This window comes from Astatotilapia calliptera, chromosome 7, assembly GCF_900246225.1.
Source record: "Astatotilapia calliptera chromosome 7, fAstCal1.2, whole genome shotgun sequence".
In the NCBI taxonomy this organism is placed as follows: Eukaryota; Metazoa; Chordata; class Actinopteri; order Cichliformes; family Cichlidae; genus Astatotilapia; species Astatotilapia calliptera.
Genome location: NC_039308.1, coordinates 60,691,781 through 60,715,342, shown reverse-complemented (window position 1 = coordinate 60,715,342; position 23,562 = coordinate 60,691,781). Strand labels below are relative to the sequence as shown.

Below are 23,562 nucleotides of genomic sequence, written 5' to 3'. Positions count from 1 at the left end.
GCGTTGGCAACTTCTTATCTGGTGCGCGCGTCTTTTATTTTGACAGCGAATGCGCACATGCGGACCACTTATGTGCACCCGTGTAAATAACATAATGTTCTGCCGGGTGTGTTGTTGGTTTTCTCTCGATTTCTGAATCGACAAGCGCCTTTGTTACTGGGACCAGTCATTTTAAGAAAGGCCCCCATTAGAAGCCATGAGAAATGCAAGAAATGCATTATTGCTCAGTCTGCAATATCTTTCCCAGAACAAAAACCAATTGCAAATAACATACTAAAAACAAACCTGAAAAATCTGTTTAGAACAGCGTACTATGTTGCAAAGAGTGAACTACCACTGGCAAAATTTAGCAGTCTTTGCAAACTTCAAAAAGCAAATGGCCTAGATCTTGGTTCCACTTGTTTCTTACCCGTGACTTCAGCGGAAATTTCAAATTCAGGATCTGACACAGACTGATTCATGTCCTACACAGTTCTTACAAGTTCATAGAAATTTCTGTTCAATTAGAACCAAGTATTTGAGTTGATGATTGTAATTTTTATACAATGTTGTAATTTGTTTTTCAACAATTTTTGGATTAATGTTTTGTTTCCTTTACAATATTATACTTTAATGTATAATATTGTAAAGGAAACAAAACAGGAAACAAAACATCAATCAAAAAATTGCTCTCTTTTTTACTTACATTTATTTTGGGCTACCAAAAACTGAAGAGTCCCTGCCCGAAGGGCTACCAGGGATTTTGAAATTTTGAGAGCCCTGAGATATATTTATTTTTTTAATTACTTTTGTTTCAGCAACATTAAATTTAAAAACTGTACTTTTGAGTTAAAATATATATTTATAATTTTAATAAATGACAAATTAAAAAGGCATGAACATTTTTTTTGTATCGAAAAAATATCGAACCGTGACACCAAAGTATCGAACCGAACCGAACCGTGAATTTTGTGTATCGTTGCACCCCTAATAGATATATATAAACGTGGTCTTTTTGAGCTTTTCTTTAATTACTAAAGAAAGACACAAAGCTAAACAAAAAAGGCAAAATTAATCAATGTTTCAACACCCTATAATGATATGAAATATTTATATAAGCAGTCGTACACAAAATTGGTAGACAGCTGTTTTATGTATAATTCATTATATTGTCCATATAATGGTACACTTGTAGTAAAATAAACCTTATCACTACATATCACAAGCATATCTCTACCAAGCACAACAAGATTTATGTCATACTTTGTGCTACACTGAGCAGAGTCTTCATAACATGTAGCTATATCTCTCATGGTCAATATAAATAGAAAATCTACAAGGAATAAGATTGCAGGTATAAAGCAAGGCAAACATTGTGTAAGCTATTAAAACATCTCGTGGCATGAAATCACTGAAGTGCTTAAGCTGCACAACTGGAATACTTTAAATACAGATTATCATTAGTTGGATACATTTAATTTCAATTTTTAAAAATGAATTCTTTCGCTTTAGGAAGTATTAGGTGTGAAAATTTGTTTTTCTTATTTTGGTTAAAGTTTGAAAGATGAAAATAATGGCTAAAAAAATCAGTAAGAATGTTCTCTAAAGTTTGTTAGAGAGTTTACTCCTTTTCTCCTTCACAAAATTCAATGTTTCAATGTGGAGCTGTCACAAACGGGAGGAAATCTCTGCCAACTGACTTACTGTTAATTGATTTCGTATGATATTAATACCATTCCATGTCAGTGTTTTGGGGTAAATCTTCTGCTACCATTACAAACATTAAAGGTGAAATAGCACATCTTTGTCTTATCTCCCCTTTTGATTTCAAACCTTGACCTAAATGTACTAAGCCATCTATTACATTCTGATTAACTTGAGGAACATATGTCTGCAACCAAAGCGAGGCAAGTTTTTATTATGAAAAGTTGATCAACACAAAGGCTTTATAAAAATCCATAATTAAAATAAATCCCCCTTCATTAAATAAAACACTGTAGTCAAGCAGGTCTAAAACAAAGAAGGAGAAGGTGTTCTGGACACACTTCACTGTATGGTTGGACTTTAGTCCCGTGTCAAACTGAATGAATCACGTCACATCCTGTAAGAGAAACTAGCTGTTTCCCTATGTGAAAGAGAAAAGGAAAAAGCTTAACAAGAGGAAGCACTCTCTCTGTCTGTTGGCTTTTTGGCTCACATCTCTGAGAATCTGCCTGGTTTTGTAATCCAGAGTCGACCATGAAGTTCCGTGTGCAGCAGACTTTCTGCTTCTTGATGTCCGTTTTATTCCTCTGTGTTGTTGCAGACCTTCAGGGTGAGTAGGTGAAAACAGTTCTTTGCAAAATGACCTTTGTCACAACACTTAACTTATGTGTAATTTATGCTTTTGTGTTTGTGTATCGTACAGGCAGTGCATGTTTTATTACACGAGTCTCTCTTTGAAAAATATCTGCATAAATCTGGCAGCTGCAATCAATCATCCCTGAGTGGTATTATGGCAGTAATAATTATAATAAAAACAGAAGCAGTTCGGACCACACTGTTAATTTCATTACACTGTAGCTGTATATTAGACATGATTTAAAATAAAATGGACATAAGGTTAACTTTACGTTGCACCTGCACTTCGTTCAAAGGTGAAAGACTGGAGATAACCAGGCTAGGTGTGCTGATAGGAGAGGATTGAAGATAACTTTTCAGTAGGACAGGGTGCAAGTGTTATTAAGCAAATTTCTTTTTTGCTGACTTCATGCTGTTAAAGAATAAATGGAGTATTGCAGTGACTGTGAATAAACAGAAACAGATCTCATGCTCAACTCTGCTTTTTTACCAGGATAATTGTAGACACCACCCAACAAAGAATGCTTATGGTAAAAATAAATAAATGAATTAGCAAGTAGCCTTTTTCAAATTAATGATGACATATCACAGCTGGTTAGATTATTTAAATGTCTGGTTTAAACCAAAACATTATCATTTAGTGCTTTAGTTAGCGCCCTCACTATAAAGATGGGGATTAATTGTCCACAGCAAAAGCTAAACTTTTCCCTTGATTTCTAAAAGTATTGACTTTACTTACACAAGTGACCAGTTAATAAACTTTCTGACTTTTTTCTCTTTTGATCACCTACATGATATAGTGAACTCTGAGTTTTAGTTCTTTCACATGGCTTCATATGACTGTATCACATAGTCTTCATAAAAATAAGGTACTGCCAGGATTCAAATATTGAATATTTTGAGGAATTTAGTTATAATTTTTAAGTGCTTTTTCTCTAAGTATTTTTAAACCATTCATCAAATTGTTGACTAGTTTTTCTTTTGATGACGTTACCAGAACCAGATATTGCATATTTTGAGAAATTTGGTATGTCTGTTATAATTTCAAAGCACGTTTGAATGGAAGATTTAATTTTTTTAATTATAAAGTTTTATGTTATGATTCTCACTGATTTCTAATATCCTGACAGCACCTGTAGTCCACACAAAGCTTGGGAGCCTGAAAGGTGAGTATGTGAGTGTGAAAGGGAAGGAGACTGGCGTCCATGCCTACCTGGGTGTCCCATTTGCCAAACCACCCCTCGGCCCTTCCTTGAGACTGGCTCCACCTCAGCCTGTAGGAGGATGGGAAGGAGTAAGAGATGCCACTAAACAGCCACCAATGTAAGAAACATGTGGTTCAACACACTTTGAGAAATGATTGGCTTTATTTGTATCATTAACATTGTCTCTCTTTAAGGTGCATTCAGTCTAAAGAAACTGTTTTGGATCTGGTTGATAAACTCGGTACAGCACTGGTGGAAATACCAGACATCTCTGAAGACTGTCTTTACCTCAACATTTACGCTCCTGCAAACAGAGCTAAAAATGCCAAGCTCCCAGTAAGAACCTTTTGCTGTAGATTATGAGGGATGCCTAATCACAGTCTCAATAAAGAGACCCATCTTCAGAACTCAATTGTACATTTTATCATCTAAAATGTAAACTTAAGTGTTTTTGTTTGTTTAACGTTTACATTTATGAAGATTAGTTATTGTAGCTTGACTGAGACTCCAAAAGATCCTCTAATCTTTGACAGAATGCTCTTTTATTGTTCTGTCCAGGTCATGGTCTGGATTCATGGTGGGGGCTTTGCGCTGGGATCAGCTTCAACATATGATGGCTCTGCCTTGGCTGCTTACCAGGACGTGGTTGTGGTTCTGATCCAGTATCGCTTGGGACTTCTGGGTTTTCTCAGGTAAATAAACTCCATCCATCCATAATCTCTCCAACAGGTCTGCCCCGTGGCCTCCTCCTAGTGGGAGACTGTGAGTACATATCGCCTCACCCAGGAGGTGTCCAGGAGGCATCCTAATCAGATGTCTGAACCCCCTTAACTCAAACTCCTTTAGATGTGGAGCGGCTCTACTCCGAGCCCCTCCCGAATGGCCAAACTCCTCACCCCATCTCTAAGAGAGAGTCCAGTCACCCTTGGGAGAAAGCTCATTGCCACAGCACCAATCTGTCCATAAAAATTATGAACAGAATCTGTGATAAATGCAGCCCTGGTGAAGTCCAGTACACATGAGGAACAATTCCGATTTATTGCCGGCATTGCAAACCAAGCGCTTGCAACAGTTGTAGAAGGACAGAATGAATAAAAACAATGGGACTGACCCCATACTCCTGAAGCATCTCACACAAGATCTACTCTTACAGACACAATCAAATGCCTTCTCCAAGTCCACACAACAAATGTAGGCTGGTTGGGTGAACTCCCATACACCCCACCATATCCTTGAGATGATAAAGAGCTGTGTTGCGCACCCAGGAGGAAAACCACATTGTTTCTCCTGTACTAGAGGTTTGACTAATTCACAGACTCCTCTTTCCAGCAGCCTGGCATAGGATTTTCTGTGGAGGCTGAGGAGTGCGATTCCCATATAATTGAGCACACCCTCTTATCCCCCTTCTTGAAGATGGGAAGCACAACCCAGGTCTGCCAATTCAGAGGTACAGCCCCAGATCTCAACGCAACACTGTAGAGGCATCTCAACCAAGATAGCCCTACAACATCGGAACTCAGGGTGAACCTCATCCACCCCAGGGGCCCTACCACCAAGGAGTTGTTTAACTGCTTCAGTAACCTCGCTCCTGGTTATAAGATAAGATAAGATAAGATAAGATAAGATAACCTTTATTAGTCCCACACGTGGGAAATTTGTTTTGTCACAGCAGGAAGTGGACAGTGCAAAAGTTATGAGGCAAAAATTAGAATACAATAAGAATAAATACAGTACACAGCTGTACAGAATAGAATAAAATAATATACTATATACAGTAGAATAAAATAGAATAAAATATACAATAAGATAAAAATAGAATACAAATACAAATACTATATACAACTGAGTAAAAATACAACGATGACAGAAAGGATTATTGCACTTAGTATTATTGCATATGTATGGATGTGTGTGCTTGATCAGTTAAAGTCTTTATTATGGAGTCTGACAGCAGTGGGGAGGAAAGACCTGCGAAATCTCTCCGTCCCACACCGTGGGTGCCGCAGTCTCCCACTGAAGGAGCTGCTCAGTGCTGTCACAGTCTGCTGCATGGGGTGGGAGATGTTGTCCATCAGGGATGACAGCTTAGCCGCCGTTCTCCTGTCACTCACCACCTCCACTGGGTCCAGAGGGCATCCTAGAACAGAGCTGGCCCTTCGGATCACCCTGTTCAGTCTCTTCCTGTCCCCAGCAGAGATGCTGCCGCCCCAGCAGACCACGCCATAAAAGATAGCAGAAGCCACAACAGAGTCATAGAAGGTCTTCAGGAGTGGGACCTCCACTGCATGAGTATCTTCAGTCGAAGTCAGCAACACTCCACCCACACTATACACAGTGTTGATAAAGCTCCTGTCCAGGATACTGGTTCCAGAGCCCAAGATATGCATTGAGGTGAGCCTGACTTTATCTGTCTGGTACCTCTCAATCTCACACAATATCTCAGGCTCCTTCCCCAATACAGGCGACGTTTCATGTCTCCATCGCCAGCCTCAGTAGACAGGCATCGGTCTGCCAGTGTCTCCACCCTTGGCCACCACTGGCACACATTGCACCCGACCCCTACAGTGCCTCCAATCTCCCTTGTTCAGGCCGCCCCAAGCTGACCCCATGTGCTGATGCCCAGCCCCCAGGTTCCCACCATCAGGTGCCATCCCCAAACCTGGCTCCAGGGTGGGGCCCCAGTAACCCACTCCCAGGCAGGGTAAACTGTTGGCTCACAGTGTATAAACATAGCTTAATAATTTTTTTTACTCCCTTACCCTGTCAGTCAGGTTCAACAAATATGTGGAAGTGGGATATGCTACTATTCCCCAAATGGACAAATGAGATCCAGTAGCGAGTTTCAGTAGTGACTTACTGGCAGGAGCTGGTAGTGCCAGCTGCTGCCAATAACCTACAATAAAAAACCTACAATAGAATTGTCTTGTGAAAAGATATTTCATTTAGGAAAAATACATTATAAAAATGGCATTTTGATCTATCAGCACTGGAGATGAGCACATTTCAGGGAACTTTGGCCTGCTGGACCAGGTTGAAGCTCTCAAGTGGATCCAGCAGCACATTCACAACTTTGGAGGAGACCCAGGATTAGTTACTATATTTGGAGAGTCTGCTGGTGGAGTGAGCGTGTCTCTTCTGGTAAGAATCTACAGTTAGAGGAACTTTATATAAACCTTTTCACTCTAGAACAAAAATTAATATTTGATGTGTTACTTGAATCACCAGCTCCTGTCACCACTGTCTGATGGGCTGTTTCACCGTGCTATTGCTGAGAGTGGCACAGCTGCAATGAATGTACTTATGGCAAATGATCCTCTACCAATGGCGCAGGTTAATTATCCATATTCATCTTTTTTGGAGGGTTAAAAACATTTTTGTATCACAGAATAATGAGAATATTAAAATGGATTTGTTTTGACAAATATTTGACATTCATATTATACATTTCACCTCAGGCAGTTGCAAACGCATCTGGCTGCAGTCTCGAAAGCACAAAGAAGATCAGTGACTGCATGAGAAACCTTGATATTGATACTATAGTGGGTTTTACACAGGTGAGGTAATGGGTGCAAACATGATAGAGAATGATTATTATGACTTCTACAATATTTCTTTGAAACCTTTGATTTCTCCCTCAGCTCTGTTCATGCTATCACATCTTTCACTTTTGTACATTTTATTTTCTCAAGGATCCAAATTTGAGAATTCAAGTAAATGTTGATGGACATTTCCTGACTAAACCTGTGGATGAGCTGTTTCGTAAACATGAACTCCATGCTGTTCCATTCATGACTGGTGTCAATAATGATGAAGGTGGATGGATGCTTGCATCAGTAAGTGTCACAGGAACATGTAAATAAAAAGCTCCATGATCTCAATGTAGTTTGTTGTTGTTTTGTAATGTTGAAAAAAAAGTAATTTGGCTTGGTATTTCCTTAGTTTTTTGCTCCCCAAAACTGGACAGAAGGACTAGATCGAGAATTTCTTTTGAACATGGTTTCCTTCTTCTACCCCGACGTAAGGCAGACACCACTTGATGTTACAATATTACTGTCCCCTGACATGCTCGAGCTTCTTTGATTGATGTGTTGCTTATTTCTTTAAGCCTAAAGCAGCATTTATCAGAGATGTGATAGCTGATGAATATATCGGAAATGGTGACGACCGTGTGAAAAACAGAGATGGGTACACTGAGATGCTTGGAGATTTGTTTTTCACCATTCCAGCGATCAAAGCTGCTAATGCTCACAGAGGTAATTTAATTTGTTTAATAAAAGATTATACAAATCTGTTTAAAACCCAACACTTGATATTTACTGTGACACACTTTCATTAACAAATATCACACACATTCGTCTAATTCCAGATGCAGGCGCTCCTGTATACCTGTATGAGTACCAACATCCTCCCAAATTCCTGCAGCAGAAAAGGCCGAGCTTTGTCGGGACTGACCATGCGGATGAAATTTTTACAGTTTTGGGATTTTGCTTCACAACTACCCATGTTAGGTTATCTGGTAAGGCTTTACAAAAACTCTACCTTAGTGCTTGATCTGTTTTGTTTTGTTGATTGAAAAATGTTTTGCAACATGATCGTTTTAGATCCGTGCCCTGAGGATGAAGAACAGTTGAGCAAGATCATGATGAGCTACTGGGGGAACTTTGCTCGCACAGGGTAGGAATTTCCAAATGTTGTAAATTTCACATTTCACACTTTTAATAACTGAATAACAAATGTATGTGTGTTTAGATCTCCTAATGGGCACAACCTTGTCCACTGGCCAAAGTATGGAGCAGAAGAAAAGTACCTGGCGATTGGTTTAAAAAAGCAGGTAACTGCTCAGCACCTGAAGAAGGAGCGCTTTGTCTTCCTGACTCAGACCGTCCCAGAGAAGATCAAACAGCATGAGGAAAATGCAGAACGCAGCGAGCTGTAGAAAACTCACATCTGGTCTCTGCTCCATCAATTTTAAAGTAATTACACTAAACCAGGGGTAGGCAAATTTAGGCCTCAAGTGCTGGTGTCCTGCAGGTTTTAGATGTGTCCTTGATCCAACACAGCTGATGCAAATGGTCAAATGACCCCCTCAACATGTCTTGAAGTTCTTCAGAGGCCTGGTAATGAACTAATGATTTGATTTAGGTGTGTTGACCCAGGGGGACTTCTAAAACCTGCAGGACACCAGCCCTTGAGGCCTGGAGTTGGCTACCCCTGGACTAAACCATAATTCCCTTATCAAAAGGTCTTGTGAGGACCATCCATATTCTAATGTGATTTTTTTTTTCAATTAATTGAATCCAGAGTATCAGGGTATTTTAAATCTAGTACTGTAAACATAAGTTTTGTAAAACATTTATAAAATAAAAAGTTTTGACAAACCAATTTTGCAGCATTTTGTTTGTTTGTGACCTGTGCTTCTTTTACCTGAAAAGTTAGCACTCCATTCCCTCAAACATCCTATCAGATTAATTAGATAAAACTTTACTAATCCCTAAAGTGGGTTCTTCCCGGAAAATTCAGTTCAGTTTTTTCTTACATTTTCTCTTGTGTGCATTCAACCTTCAGAAGTCCTCCCGAGCAACTGTGGCAACACCTCTGTGTCTGTGTGGGTCATGAGAAATGCAATGCAAGCAAAAACAACTGCACTTGTATTAATTACTGTATCATAGTTCAAGAGCCTGTGACACAGCATGTGCTCATATGAATAAACTTGTAACCAAATTCACATTTTGAGCTTTTCAGACAGGCAGACGAAAAAAAAAAGGATTGCAAGAAAAAGTTGGTCATTACGATAGCGGCGAAACTTTTCTGGATTGAGTCCTGAATCGATCCTAAAGCTTAGACTTTAGATTGGACTTTAGTCCCATGATGGTTTGGCGTCAAACTGAATGACAGCATATCTTGCTAGAGACACTATATTTTCCTCTTTGTGAAAGAGAAAAGAAGAAGCCTTTATATGAGGACGCACTTCCTATATCTCTTTGTTCTGCGCTCGGTTCTTGAAAAATCTGCAGAATTTAGCAATCCACAGAGCTGACCATGGAGTTGCATGCAAAGCACAATTTCTTCTTCTTTGTATCCGGTTTATTCCTCTGTGCTGCTGCAGAACTTCAGGGTAAGTAGGATAAAACTGTTCTTAGCAAAATGACCTTTGTAACATCACCTAATTTCTGTGTAATGTGTGTGTTCTTTAAACCTAAGTGTGTGTGTGTTCCTTAAACCTACGTGTAGTGCATGTTTTTCTTCTTTTCCTTTTTTTTTGCACAGTCGCTTTTTGAAAAGCTTCTTTTTAAATCTGGCTGTAGTATCATCTTCAGTGGTATGATGGCTATAATAGTCATAATAAATGCTGATAATTAAACATCAACTTTTGTGTTCTAAGTCCAGGTGACTTTTTACCTACAAACTGTGTTCAAAGGTGAACGATAGCAAAGAACCAAGTATGGTGTACCCATGGGAGATGGTAGTATGTCAGCATATGTATATGTATGTATATATATATATATATATATATATATATATATATATATATATATACATAGATATACATAGATATAGATATATATATATATATATATATATATATATATATATATATATATATATATATATATATATAGATATAGATAGCTTTTTTTTTTGCTAACTTCAGTGACTGTTAATAAACAGAAACAGATTTCATGGTCAACTCTGCTTCTTCACCAGGATCACTGTAGACACAACACACAACAAAGGAAGTTTATGGTAAACAAACAACAAAACAAAAAGCCATTTGAGCAAGTGGCTTTTTTCAAATAAATGATGAACTATCACACTTGCTCAGATTTTTTTAAACCATTTTAAACCAAAATAATAAAAAAGCTTATTTAGTGTAATGGTGCTGTAGCTTAAGCAACTTAATCCACCAAATGGTCTGCATCAATAAATTAATTAAATTAGAATTTAATCAATATTAGGATAGGAATTAAATTGTCCACAGCAAAATATGAAATTGTATTCGTTTCCTGAATGTGGTTATCTCAAATCCTGAGGATTAATATAGTGGCGAACCAGAGTTTTCTTGATATTGAATTCATTTTCATAATTAACCAATTCATAAAATTCCATTCAGGCTGCTCATGTATTTGACTTAGTTATACAAACAGTATTGTAACACTGTTTTTTAACATGGCTTTATATGACTGTGTCACATGAAAAGTTCTATAAGGAGCAATTTTAAACTTGTCTGATGAACATAGTCTGCATAAAACTGAGCTATAGAGAGCAGTCAATTATTGCATGTTTTGAGCAAAATACTTTTCACTGGAAGATTTATTTTATTTTTAAAATATAGAATAGAATAGAATAGAATAATCCTTTAATTGTCCCACAATTAAAGGGGGACGATGTGAAGTTTTATGTTAAGATTTTCAGTCATTTCTAATATCCTGACAGCACCTGTAGTCCACACAAAGCTCGGGAGCCTGAAAGGTGAGTATGTGAGTGTGAAAGGGAAGGAGACTGGCGTCCATGCCTACCTGGGTGTCCCATTTGCTAAACCACCCCTCGGCCCTTCCTTGAGACTGGCTCCACCTCAGCCTGCAGAAAGATGGGAAGGAGTAAGAGATGCCACTAAACAGCCACCAATGTAAGAAATGTGAACTTCAACATACTTGGAGGAATTATTGGCTTTATTTGTAAAATTAGCATTGTCTCTCTTTAAGGTGCATTCAGTCTAAAGAAGCTGTTTTGGATATGCTTAATAAACTCGGTGCACTGCTGGCAGAAGTACCAGACATCTCTGAAGACTGTCTTTACCTCAACATATACACTCCTGCTAAAAGAGCTAATAATGCCAAGCTCCCAGTAAGAATCTTTAGCTGTAGGTTTTGACTGTTGCCTAATCACAATCTCAATAAAGACACCATTCTTTAGAACTCAGTTGTTAATTGTATCATCTAAAATGTAAACTTGAGTGTTTTTGTTTGTTTAACATTTAAATTACTTTTTGTTATTAGTTATTAGATTAGTTATTGTAACTGACACTCCAAATGGTCCTCTAAGCTTTGAAGAAATGGTATTTTATTGTTCTGTCCAGGTCATGGTCTGGATTCATGGTGGGGGTTTTACGCTGGGATCAGCTTCAACATATGATGGCTCTCCCCTGGCTGCTTACCAGGATGTAGTTGTGGTTCTGATCCAGTATCGCTTGGGACTTCTGGGTTTTCTCAGGTAAATAAACTTCATCCACCCATAATCTCTCCAGCATGTCCTGGCTCTGCCTCAGGGCCTTCTCTCAGTGGGACACTGGGAGCCCAGGACACCTTACCCAGGAGGCGTCCAGGAGGCATTCTAGTCAGATGCCTAAACCACCTTAACTTGCTCCTTTTGATGTGGACGAGTAGTGGCTCTATTCTGAGCCCCTCCCGAATGGCCGAACCCCTTACCATATCTTTTAGGGAGAGGCCATCCACCCTTGGGAGAAGGCAGGTGTTGCAACACCAATCTGTCTGTCGATCTCCCACTTCCCTCTCCCCTTACTCATGAACCCTCCCCAGGCCTGGCTCCAGGGTGGGACCCCTGGAACCCTATCCCAAGCAGGGTAAAAGGTCACTCGATGTTTTAATCATAGGAATGTAAATGAACTCAAGTTTCCAAATTAGAACATACAATGAATTTGTTGTTCTGCTTTTTTATCTGATCTAATATGAAAAAGGATTTAAAGTTTGCTTTATTTATCATGTTGTATAAACATGCAATAGCTTGGTTTTTGATTGCCTTACCGTATCACTCAGCTTCAACAAATATGTGGAAGTGGCATATGCAGTTACTGCCCAACTGCACAAATGGGGTCCAGTAGTATCAGAATCCTGGCACTACTATCTGCTGCCAATAGCACTGGACTTTCTGTTGAATTTCAAGATCAACCTCAGGGTGAAATTGGCCACCTTCGGCACTACTTTATTCAATTTCAATTATTTATACACTGTCACTAAACTAAAAAAAAACTCACGTTTTTTTCTAAAAAGATTCACGCACCTCAATCCCAGATTAGTTCTAATACATGTTGTTGGAGTGATTTTGTTAAAAGTTGTCATTGTTGTGTTTAAAACTGTAAACCTTGTCCTGAACTGCATGTTCAGATATTTTTCTGTTCCTCCCCTACATGTTTGCTATTAGCAAACTGCAGGCACATTCCATGTAAAGGTTCTGGTTTCCTTATTTGGTAAGGAATGTTCACTTCCCGACCTTTAGGGGCTCACCTATGCTTGTATGTAGCCATATATGGGGTGGGGTCAGATGACCCTTTTATGACTAAAAATGCAGTTAAAACGGTTGTAACCAGGAAGTCACGTATACAAAGACATATACACAAAGTGTTAGGAAGATTACTTTTAAAATGTATTCAACGACAGATTACAGAACACATGCCCCAAAAAATGTATTTTCTAACGTATTCCGTTACGTTACTCAGTGAGAGTAACGTATTCTGAATACTTTGGATTACTTAATATATTATCAAGCTTTTTACAACTACATGAATGTACTATTGCTGTGTGATTTATTACTATTACTGAAGGTTACTCACCATACCCATAGCAACTAGATTTTAAATCTTAATATAAAATGAGTAAACGTAGGGTGGACATTAGGTAAGGCTGCACTTTTTGCAGCGAGCTCGTGTAGAAAACTATTCTGCGCATATATAAAACAGGTTCGCGGCTCCGAACCGAACCGTCTGGCTAATATGTCGAGTTTCGTGTTGAGCTCGTAGCCGAAAACTAGTTTTACTTTGTTGTCTGGGTCAACTTTTCTAGCGAGAGAGAGAGAGAGGCGTTGAAAGGCTGCTCCAACGGAACACAGCGTACAGTCGAGTCTTAATAGCTTACTTACAACTGGGCTCGTCAGGAACTCTTTTTGGCTGCAGTGGTTATTGTTATATTTACTCTTCCAGCTCCTGTTTCTGCTCGGTGACAACTCATACTTTTCCACTCTCCTGTAATTTTAAAAAATACTTCCTCATGTCATTATGAGACGCGAGATTGAGACACAGGCATTTGAGCCTCTTAATGCGTGTTTTGTTTGGGTTTCCACCGGCGTGGAATTACCAAAAATGGAGAGGGCATAGTCTAACATATGAAGCAGGAAAAGACCGCTGTGTAATCCCTTTATTTGAACAAAGTAACTGTATTCTAAATACCACCTTTTTAAACGGTAACTGTAACGGAATACAGTTACTCATATTTTGTATTTTAAATACGTAACGGCGGTACATGTATTACGTTACTCCCCCAACACTGCAGCCACATACTAACACATACACACACGTGCACTCACATGCTCACACGTGCATGCACACACACAGTGCCTCAGCTTTTACGACACATCATATGGGTTTTACAATGGGGGATTGTGTAACTGTGTTCACTAAATAAAAAGGCTGCAAGGGGAGGCTGGAATTTGGAATTGTCTGGGATCAGGTGAGGAGCTTGAAGCTCTGGATCCTGACCGGACCAGCTACCCTTGCGCAAGTGAAAGCCGATTGAGCTCTGGTTGTCTTGCTTTGTTCATTGAGATAAGTCTCTGAGCCAGCGAGGCTTGCGAGTGCAGACCTAACACATGTGTCCTCACAGATGCTTTAAACACATGGATAAAAGTCTCTTGTGAAAAGATGTTTCAATCAGGGAAAATACATTATAAAAATGGCAATTTGTTCTATCAGCACTGGAGATGAGCACATTTCAGGGAACTTTGGAATGCAGGACCAGGTTGAAGCTCTCAAGTGGATCCAGCAGCACATTCACAACTTTGGAGGAGACCCAGGATTAGTTACTATATTTGGAGAGTCTGCTGGTGGAGTGAGCGTGTCTCTTCTGGTAAGAATCTACAGTTAGAGGAACTTTATATAAACTTTTTCACTCTAAAAAAAATAAAATAATATGTGATGTGTTACTTGAATCACCAGCTCCTGTCACCACTGTCTGATGGGCTGTTTCACCGTGCTATTGCTGAGAGTGGCACAGCTGCAATGAATGTACTTGTTGCAAATAATCCTCTTCCAATTGCCAAGGTCTTTTTGGAGGCTTAATAACATTTCTGTTGCAGATTAATGAGTATATTGCAATTGAGTTCTTTTCCTAAATATTTGACATTTATATTTGACATTTCACCTCAGGCAGTTGCAAATGCATCTGGCTGCAGTCTTGAAAGCACAAAGAAGATCAGTGACTGCATGAGAAACCTTGATATTGATACTATAGTGGGTTTTACACAGGTGAGGTAATGGGTGAATACCTGATAGAAATAGCTGAATATGATTATTATGTCTTCTACAATATTTCTTTGAAGCCTTTGATTTCTCCCTCAGCTCTGTTCATGCTATCACATCTTTCACTTTAGTACATTTTATTTTCTCAAGGATCCAACATTAAGATTTCAAGTAAATGTTGATGGACATTTCCTGACTAAACCTGTGGATGAGCTGTTTCGTAAACATGAACTCCATGCTGTTCCATTCATGACTGGTGTCAATAATGATGAAGGTGGATGGATGCTTGCATCAGTAAGTGTCACAGGAACATGTAAATAAAAAGCTCCATGATCTCAATGTAGTTTGTTGTTGTTTTGTAATGTTGAAAAAAAAGTAATTTGGCTTGGTATTTCCTTAGTTTTTTGCTCCCCAAAACTGGACAGAAGGACTAGATCGGGAATTTCTTTTGAACATGGTTTCCTTCTTCTACCCCGACGTAAGGCAGACACTACTTGATGTTACAATATTACTGTCCCCGACCTGCTCGAGCTTCTTTGATTGATGTGTTGCTTATTTCTTTAAGCCTAAAGCAGCATTTATCAGAGATGTGATAGCTGATGAATATATCGGAAATGGTGACGACCGTGTGAAAAACAGAGATGGGTACACTGAGATGCTTGGAGATTTGTTTTTCACCATTCCAGCGATTAAAGCTGCTAATGCTCACAGAGGTAATTTAATTTGTTTAATGAAAGATTATACAAATCTGTTTAAAACCCAACACTTGATGTTTACTGTGACACACTTTCATTAACAAATATCACACACATTCATCAAATTCTAGATGCAGGCGCTCCTGTATACCTGTATGAGTACCAACATCCTCCCAAATTCCTGCAGCAGAAAAGACTGAGCTTTGTTGGGAGTGACCACGGAGATGAAATTTTTATAGTTTTGGGATTTTGCTTCACAACTACCCATGTTAGGTTACCCGGTAAGACTTTATAAAAACTCTGCCTTACTGCTCAATCTATTTTGTTTTGTTGATTGAAAAGTGTTTTGCAACATGATTGTTTTAGATCCGTGCCCTGAGGATGAAGAACAGTTGAGCAAGATCATGATGAGCTACTGGGGGAACTTTGCTCGCACAGGGTAGGAATTTCCAAATGTTGTAAATTTCACACTTTTAATAACTGAATAACAAATGTATGTGTGTTTAGATCTCCTAATGGGCACAACCTTGTCCACTGGCCAAAGTATGGAGCAGAAGAAAAGTACCTGGCGATTGGTTTAAAAAAGCAGGTAACTGCTCAGCACCTGAAGAAGGAGCGCTTTGTCTTCCTGACTCAGACCGTCCCAGAGAAGATCAAACAGCATGAGGAAAATGCAGAACGCAGCGAGCTGTAGAAAACTCACATCTGGTCTCTGCTCCATCAATTTTAAAGTAATTACACTAAACCATAATTCCCTTATATAAAGGTCTTGTGAAGATTATCCATATTCTAATATACAATGAATATTTTGGCATTTTCTTTTAATGGAATCCCTGATTTTGTTTTTCAAAGAAAAAAATGTCATTCTTACATTTTCACAAAACTGTGAATAGACTGTCCAGTAGGATCAAAGTATTAACAATAACTGCCAATCTCAAGTCACCTGCGTGTTACCAGGGTATTTTAAATCTGGCACTGTAAAAATAGGTTTTGCAAAATGATAAAACATTTATAAAATGAAAAGATTTGACAAACCAATATTGCAGCACTTTGTTTGTCTGTGACCTTTGCTAGTATTACCTGAAAACTTACCACTCCATTCCCTCAAATATCCTTTGAGATGCAACATGCGTTTTTTCATATTTTTTTCTTACATTTTCTCTTGTGTGCATTCAACCTTCAGAAGTCCTCCCGAGCAACTGTGTCAACACCTCTGTGTCTGTGTGGGTCATGAGAAATGCAATGCAAGCAAAAACAACTGCATTTGTATTAATTACTGTATCATAGTTCAAGAGCCTGTGACACAAGCATGCGCTCATATGAATAAACTTGTAACCAAATTCACATTTTGAGCTTTTCAGACAGGCAGACGAAAAAAAGGATTGCAAGACAAAGTTGTGAATTAGCGGCGAAGTAGGCGGGACATCCGAAGCAGAAAGTGTTCTGGAAGTGAGTCCTGAAGTGAATCTAAAGCTTAGACTGTAGATTGGACTTTAGTCCCGTTATGGTTTGGCGTCAAACTGAATGACGTCTGTTGTGTCCACACATACTATTGCATTTGTTCTGTAGATGCATTTACCAGAAGCGCTAGAGGGCGCTAGTGAGTATGTTGTTCTGGTTTTGGAGAAGAAAAAAAGAAAAATAAAGAAAGGAGTCAACTCCGGTAATCCTCTGTTCCTACCTGCGTGTGTGTGTAATACTTGCTGAACTAACACCACACAACAAGTGGCGACGAGAGTAGTGGTGATTAAGTTATGGCTCTGCTCTCTTTGCAACCCCCGGCTGTGTTCCTGGATTGCCCGGTGTTCCAGATCAACTGGCGTTTAGATCAACTGGCGTTGGTCGAACAGATGTGTGGCAGTCTTGCGTTTCAGTAGCTCCTACCGACAAACCAGCAAAAAAACGGCAAATGTGTCATCTGTGACACTTGTGAGGTTGTCTCAAACACACTCCGTCAGTCTTGATGCTGTTGAACAACAAAATGTTTAAAAATGTGGCGAGTTTACCTGGTGATATCCTCATGCGCGACGCGATCGCGAAAACAGCAAACAAGTAACACCACGCCGATGTTGTTCACAGGACAGCAAGAGTAAACGATCGGGAGACTCTTGTCGTCGTTATCGTTCCACTCGCACGGTTTATTTCACCGAATTCAGCGTTTTTGCTCCACAACTAAAGCGAGCAGTTTACTTTGTGCACTAACATGGAGTCGAGTCAACCAGCGCCACCTCTGGCCAAGTGCCACAGCCTACAGCCAGATCAACCTGTGACACACATCTGCACCACGTTTGATTTCGTTTCTTGCACAACACATTTGTACCTTTCAATTGTGTCTGTTTGTGCGTCATGCAAATAAACCTTTGAAATGAATGAAATGATATCATATATTCCTTATTGGCCTACATTTGTACAAAATTCCAAATTATATACACAAAGTCATAGAAATCACCACTCCAATTGGTCATCATGATTTTGATATTCTCTTTTCCCATAACAATGAAATACACCTTGGACAAATATGACACATCGATATTTCATTAGTGTCGTCACATCACATCCTGTAAGCATCATCTGCCTGTGTCCTTTCCCTGGAAATTAATATTTCCAGCCAATATAGGCAATCCATCAACATGGCTGGAGAGTTGGTAGTTATATATAAAGTCAGTGACTCAGGTGTGTCGCTTGGTTTGTCATCTGTTTGTGAGACTGGAGGAGACGCAATCTTTTGTTTTAAATCTTAGTTAGGAAGATTCCTGTTTTAAAACAAGCACGTATTGTGAGAAATGCAAGAAGTACATCTGCAGAAAGTACACAGTTACATTCTGTCCATCATGTGGACAAAATTGAAAATGTTGAGCATTGAAAAACTGAGAACGCTGGGCAAGTTCAAAAGAAATGTGTTTGTAAGAACGAAAAACCAAATTGTTCCTAAAATAGTTATGGAAAGTCTAACTGTTGTATGTCTGTGTTCTACATGTTTATCTGATGGGAAATAAAGTTGCTATTGTTTCATTGCAGTTTTTGAACAATTCTGAGTGGATTTACACAGTACGGATCTAAATGACCCGCAACAAAATCAATGTCATTTTTTTGTTCTTCAACATAATACAAGGGTTCATTTCCAAAACTTGCCTATGATCTTCAATTTGTAGCAGATCCACTATCACACAGCAGCTAGAGCAGTTTCAAATGGAGGTCAGTCCACTGCTGCCATCTGTGGCCAAATACCATAGCCCACTACTAGATTAACTTGTGACACATCTTCACCTGCTGCTATGATGACATTGAGTAGAGGCTGAGTGGCTGCACTTACCCCTGGTACATTCAAATCTACCCACAAACATGTTGAAAGATGCAATGGCAGCAATGTGGATTGTCAACACTAAAAACAATCAGTAAGCAAAGACAACAGGGATCACTTTTTACTGTTTATTTAGCACCCACAACATTTGTAGTCGCCTTCTGCACAGGGAAAGTCCACACACACTGTGTGGTACCACTTTCCACAGAAGGTGCATTCAGTCTGCAAGATTGAATGAGATTGTCAGAGTCATTGTCTGACTGTTTATTACTATTCACCTGCGGTACATTCACAGTAACTGCCATCTCCTTACAAATGTTTATTAGATTAACCACACTTATACAGACTGTATATAACAACCAACTCTAAAATGTTTTTTCTCAGAGAAAAGACACAGACAGACTACGCTAACGACATGTGATGTTACAACACTAGTGAAATATTGGTGTCATTTCATTCTTTTCAAAGGTTCATTTGCATGACGCACAAACAGACACAACTGAAAGGTACAAATGTGTTGTGCAAGAAACGAAATCAAACGTGGTGCAGATGTGTGTCACAGGTTGATCTGGCTGTAGGCTGTGGCACTTGGCCAGAGGTGGCGCTGGTTGACTCGACTCCATGTTAGTGCACACAAAGTAAACTGCTCGCTTTAGTTGTGAAGCAAAAACGCTGAAACCGGAGAAATAAACCGTGCGAGGGGAACGATAACGACGACAAGAGTCTCCCGATCGTTTACTCTTGCTGTCCTGTGAACAACATCGGCGTGGTGTTACTTGTTTGCTGTTTTCGCGATCGCGTCGCGCATGAGGATATCACCAGGTAAACTCGCCACATTTTAAACATTTTGTTGTTCAACAGCATCAAGACTGACGGAGTGTGTTTGAGATAACCTCACAAGTGTCACAGGTGACACATTTGCCGTTTTTTTTGCTGGTTTGTCGGTAGGAGCTACTGAAACGCAAGACTGCCACACATCTGTTCGACCAACGCCAGTTGATCTAAACGCCAGTTGATCTGGAACACCGGGCGAACCGAAAATTCCATTTGCTGCGTGGAAAAAGTTGTTCGATAACTACTTGCTGGCGATCGGGGGTAATGACTTTGCTACGGAGAGGAAGAGGGCCCTGCTCATTCACTGCTTGGGAACGGAGGGACAACGAATCTACAGCGCCTTACCACTCGCTACGGATGATTACGAGGGATCCGTAAAGGCTTTGGAAACGTACTTTCATCCTAAAGTCAATGTTGTCGCCGAGAGATACCGTTTCAGGCAACGAGCCCAAGCTGTCGGTGAGTCTACAGATCACTACGTTGCAGCACTGCGTGAGCTCGTGAAACAATGTAAGTTCGGGGCTATGGAGAATGAAATGTTGCGGGATCAACTTGTAGAGAAGACAAATAATGCTCGTATACGTGAAAGACTGCTAATGGAGGAGGATTTGACGCTCGATCGAGCTTTGGAAATTGCTAGGCGTACAGAGGCTGCAATAGCTGATGCAAAGGCCATTGCTGTCGGTGAAACAAAGCCTGTTGCCGCTGTTCAAGTACAAAAGAAGATGCGCAAGCCAAAATACAAAGCAGCTAAAAAAACGGATACAGCTCCGACGTGCTACCGTTGTGGTTCAGCTGATCACAAAGCCAATGATAAATCCTGCCCCGCAAAAGACTGCAAATGTAATACGTGTGGGAAAATCGGACATTTTTCGAGAGTGTGTAAATCTTCTCATAAGCTTGTTAATGAAGTGACTGTTCCTGAAATGTGTGTTTTAACTGTTGACAATTGTGTCAGTGGTGATCCGGCTAAATTGATGTGCACTGTTGCAGTCACTGTACCAAATACTGCACAGGCATGCACTGTTAAGCTACTAGTAGACACAGGGTCTGGTGTTTCCATACTGCCTGAACATGTTTACAGCACAAATTTTGGCTCAGTTAAGTTAAGTAATCCAGCTGTTCAGCTTATTACATATTCAAAAGAGAAACTGGATGTATTAGGGTGTCTTAGAGCTGACATTACTTACAATGGCAAGAGTGCCTCCACAGATCTCTACATTGTGAGAACAGGAACACCCATACTGGGAATGGACTTGGTGACTGCCCTCCAGCTACACATAAAAGGGGGACAATTAGTTCTTGACAGTCCCAAGGTCTGTGCTGCACTCCAGCAAACCTCGGCTCTGCCACTCAAGGTAAACAGGAATGTGAGTCTCCAGTTACATTCGGATGTGCAAAGGACTTTGTACATAAAGTGAAGGTGCGACCTGAAGTGAAGCCAATACAGCAGAAACTTCGACGCTTACCCCTGTCAGTCCGTGATGCTGTTTCCGCAGAACTCAAGAACCTTGAGGAACATGGCATCATAGAGAAAATTGATGCATCTGAATGGGTCTCCCCGATTGTAGTCACTAGAAGGAAGACTGGTGGCATACGCATGTGCGTTGATTTGAGAGAACCTAACAAAGCGGTGGTCGCTGACAGTCATCCCTTGCCACTGATAGAGGACATACTGTCTGCGCTGCGTGGGGCTGTCATGTTCTCCACCCTGGATCTTAAATCCGCCTACCATCAGCTGAAACTACATGAAGAGAGTAGAGGGCTCACTGCTTTCATTACACATTACCAGTACTGCAGAGTTCCCTATGGGTTGAGTTCAGCACCTGCAGCCTTCCAAAAGATGATGACACAAATCCTACGCGGCCAGAAAGGGGTGCAATGCTACCTTGATGATGTCATCATATACGGAACGTCAGAAGCTGAACATGAGGCCAACTTGCGTGCTGTGTTACACAGAATCAACAATGCAGGACTGAAACTCAATGTTGACAAATGTCAACTCCGTCAAACTACTCTGAGCTTTTTGGGTCAAAAGATCGGTCCAGAAGGTCTGCTGCCAGATGACTCTCATGTCACTGCCATCCTGCATGCTCCGCCCCCTACTGATCCTGCAACCCTGCGCTCATTTCTTGGCTTGAGTGCATGGTACAGCAAGTTTGTGCCAAATTACGCGACTGTTGTTGAACCTATGAGAGCTCTTCTGCGTAAGGACTGTTCATTCCACTGGAACGAAGCAGCTCAAGCAGCGTTTGATCAAGTCAAGCGGTTAATCGTGCACAGCCCTGCCCTGGTGATGTTCGACCCCAGTAAGCCAACCATAGTCTCAACAGATGCCTCAGACTACGGTGTAGGTGCTGTTTTGACTCAACTTGACGGTAATGATGCAGAACATACTGTTGCATTTGCATCTCGCAGCTTGTCTGATGCAGAGAGGAAATACTCAATCGTTGAGAAGGAAGCTCTAGCTTGCGTCTGGGCTGCTGAAAAATGGCGCACATGGCTCTGGGGCAGAAAATTCCTCCTACGAACAGATCACCAAGCACTGACAACACTGCTGACTACTAAGGGCAATAACAGAGCTGGTCTACGCATAGCCAGATGGTCAGCTCGCCTGTTGGAGTTTGATTATGAAGTGGAATATAGAACTGGGTCACTGAACCATGTTGCTGATTGTCTTTCTAGGCTTCCACTTTCCGAGACAGACATGGCATGTGCAGAGGATGTGGAGTCAGTTGCAGCCATCCTCACTGATCTGAGTGCTGTGTCTGAGGATGACTTCCAGTCAGGGTGCAAAGACTGTCCAGTGTTCACAAAGCTCCGTGTGCAGATACAGAAAGGCTGGCCTGCTAGGAAGACGTCACTGGATCCTGACTTACAGCCGTACTTCCCAATCCGCCATGAACTCGCGGTCTTGAACGAGTGCATCATCAGAGGTACACATCGATTGCTAGTGCCTGAGTCGTTGCAGAAAAAACTCACTGATATAGCTCATGAAACTCACCAAGGCATCGTCCGTACCAAACAACGCCTGAGGGAAATGTACTGGTGGCCCAAAATGGATTGTCATATAGAGACACTGATAAAGAACTGTGCAACGTGCAGACAGAATGACAAGTCCGCTGTCACCCATGATGCTCCACTCCAACCCATTCCTTTACCAGCTGCTGCTTGGGAAAAGGTGTCTGTGGACATCATAGGCCCTTTTGAAATAGCCCCTTCTGACTGTAGATTTGCCATCACATTGGTAGACTACTTTAGCAAGTGGCCTGAAGTAGCTTTTGCTCCCCGAGCTGATGCAGCTACTATCATTCAATTCCTTTCTGTAGTTTTCTCTCGTGAAGGGAATCCAAAGACACTGATAAGTGACAATGGCTCTCAATTTCTCTCTGCTGAGTTCACTGACTTCCTGAAAAGCAGGGGAATCCAACACCTGAGATCCTCAGTGTATTACCCAAGAGCTAATGGGGAAGTTGAGAGATTCAGTAGATGCATTAAAGACTGCCTACAGACTGCCTCGATTCAAGGACAACCCTGGAAATCGTTCCTGAGAACTTACCTGATGGACTACAGAGCAACCCTTCATTCAACAACTGGAGTTTCCCCTTCAGAACTGCTCCATGGACGACGAATGAGAACAAAGTTACAGGTAATGGATATACCTGTTCCTCAGACAGAGAGGCATACCATGTGCGAAAGAGTTAAGAATAAGCAAATGAAAATGAAAGAATACACTGATGCTCGCAGACACGCCAAACCATCCAACTTTCAGCCTGGTGACAAGGTACGGGTTAGGAAGCCGTGGAAGGTAAAGAAAGGCGAGTTAAAGTTTTCCAAACCAAGGACTGTCATGACAAGGAAAGGACCAAACACTTATTTGCTGGATGATGGACGGACCTGGAACGCCTCACACTTATCGGCTCTGTCAGAGCTGAACGCAGGTACTGATTCTGACACAAC

At 40.6% G+C, this 23,562-nt stretch overlaps 3 protein-coding genes across 3 annotated transcripts in view; all 3 read left to right on the top strand.

Annotated features, from left to right (window-relative positions):
- Positions 1 to 1,547, top strand: part of polg (polymerase (DNA directed), gamma) — an 11,720-nt gene extending 10,173 nt beyond the window's left edge. The window contains 1 exon segment of the mRNA XM_026172271.1: positions 1,536 to 1,547. Coding sequence (XP_026028056.1) covers positions 1,536 to 1,547 — 12 coding nt within the window.
- A 557-nt stretch (positions 1,548 to 2,104) lies between these two features.
- LOC113026991 (carboxylesterase 5A-like) lies at positions 2,105 to 8,567 on the top strand. The gene is made up of 13 exons (XM_026176359.1): positions 2,105 to 2,293; positions 3,450 to 3,642; positions 3,719 to 3,860; positions 4,083 to 4,216; positions 6,509 to 6,662; positions 6,750 to 6,854; positions 6,980 to 7,078; positions 7,214 to 7,357; positions 7,464 to 7,541; positions 7,630 to 7,777; positions 7,891 to 8,040; positions 8,126 to 8,198; positions 8,274 to 8,567. The coding sequence occupies exons 1-13, from the start codon at positions 2,218 to 2,220 to the stop codon at positions 8,458 to 8,460; spliced, it is 1,683 nt and encodes a 560-aa protein (XP_026032144.1). The 5' UTR covers positions 2,105 to 2,217; the 3' UTR covers positions 8,461 to 8,567.
- An 818-nt stretch (positions 8,568 to 9,385) lies between these two features.
- Positions 9,386 to 17,145, top strand: LOC113026993 (liver carboxylesterase 2-like). Its single transcript, XM_026176361.1, has 13 exons — positions 9,386 to 9,639; positions 10,959 to 11,151; positions 11,228 to 11,369; positions 11,602 to 11,735; positions 14,227 to 14,380; positions 14,470 to 14,574; positions 14,680 to 14,778; positions 14,923 to 15,066; positions 15,173 to 15,250; positions 15,338 to 15,485; positions 15,599 to 15,748; positions 15,834 to 15,906; positions 15,975 to 17,145. Exons 1-13 carry the CDS (start codon positions 9,564 to 9,566, stop codon positions 16,159 to 16,161), a joined length of 1,683 nt encoding a protein of 560 aa, XP_026032146.1. The 5' UTR covers positions 9,386 to 9,563; the 3' UTR covers positions 16,162 to 17,145.
- The last annotated feature ends 6,417 nt before the right edge of the window (positions 17,146 to 23,562 follow it).

Coding starts and splice junctions, on each gene's coding strand:
- LOC113026991 (XM_026176359.1), top strand. CDS start 2,218: ATGAAGTTCCGTGTGCAGCAGACTTTCTGCTTCTTGATGTCCGTTTTA. Junction 3,861..4,082: donor CTAAAAATGCCAAGCTCCCA/GTAAGAACCTTT, acceptor TGTTCTGTCCAG/GTCATGGTCTGGATTCATGG. Junction 7,778..7,890: donor AGCTGCTAATGCTCACAGAG/GTAATTTAATTT, acceptor GTCTAATTCCAG/ATGCAGGCGCTCCTGTATAC.
- LOC113026993 (XM_026176361.1), top strand. CDS start 9,564: ATGGAGTTGCATGCAAAGCACAATTTCTTCTTCTTTGTATCCGGTTTA. Junction 11,736..14,226: donor GGACTTCTGGGTTTTCTCAG/GTAAATAAACTT, acceptor TTGTTCTATCAG/CACTGGAGATGAGCACATTT. Junction 15,907..15,974: donor GGGAACTTTGCTCGCACAGG/GTAGGAATTTCC, acceptor ATGTGTGTTTAG/ATCTCCTAATGGGCACAACC.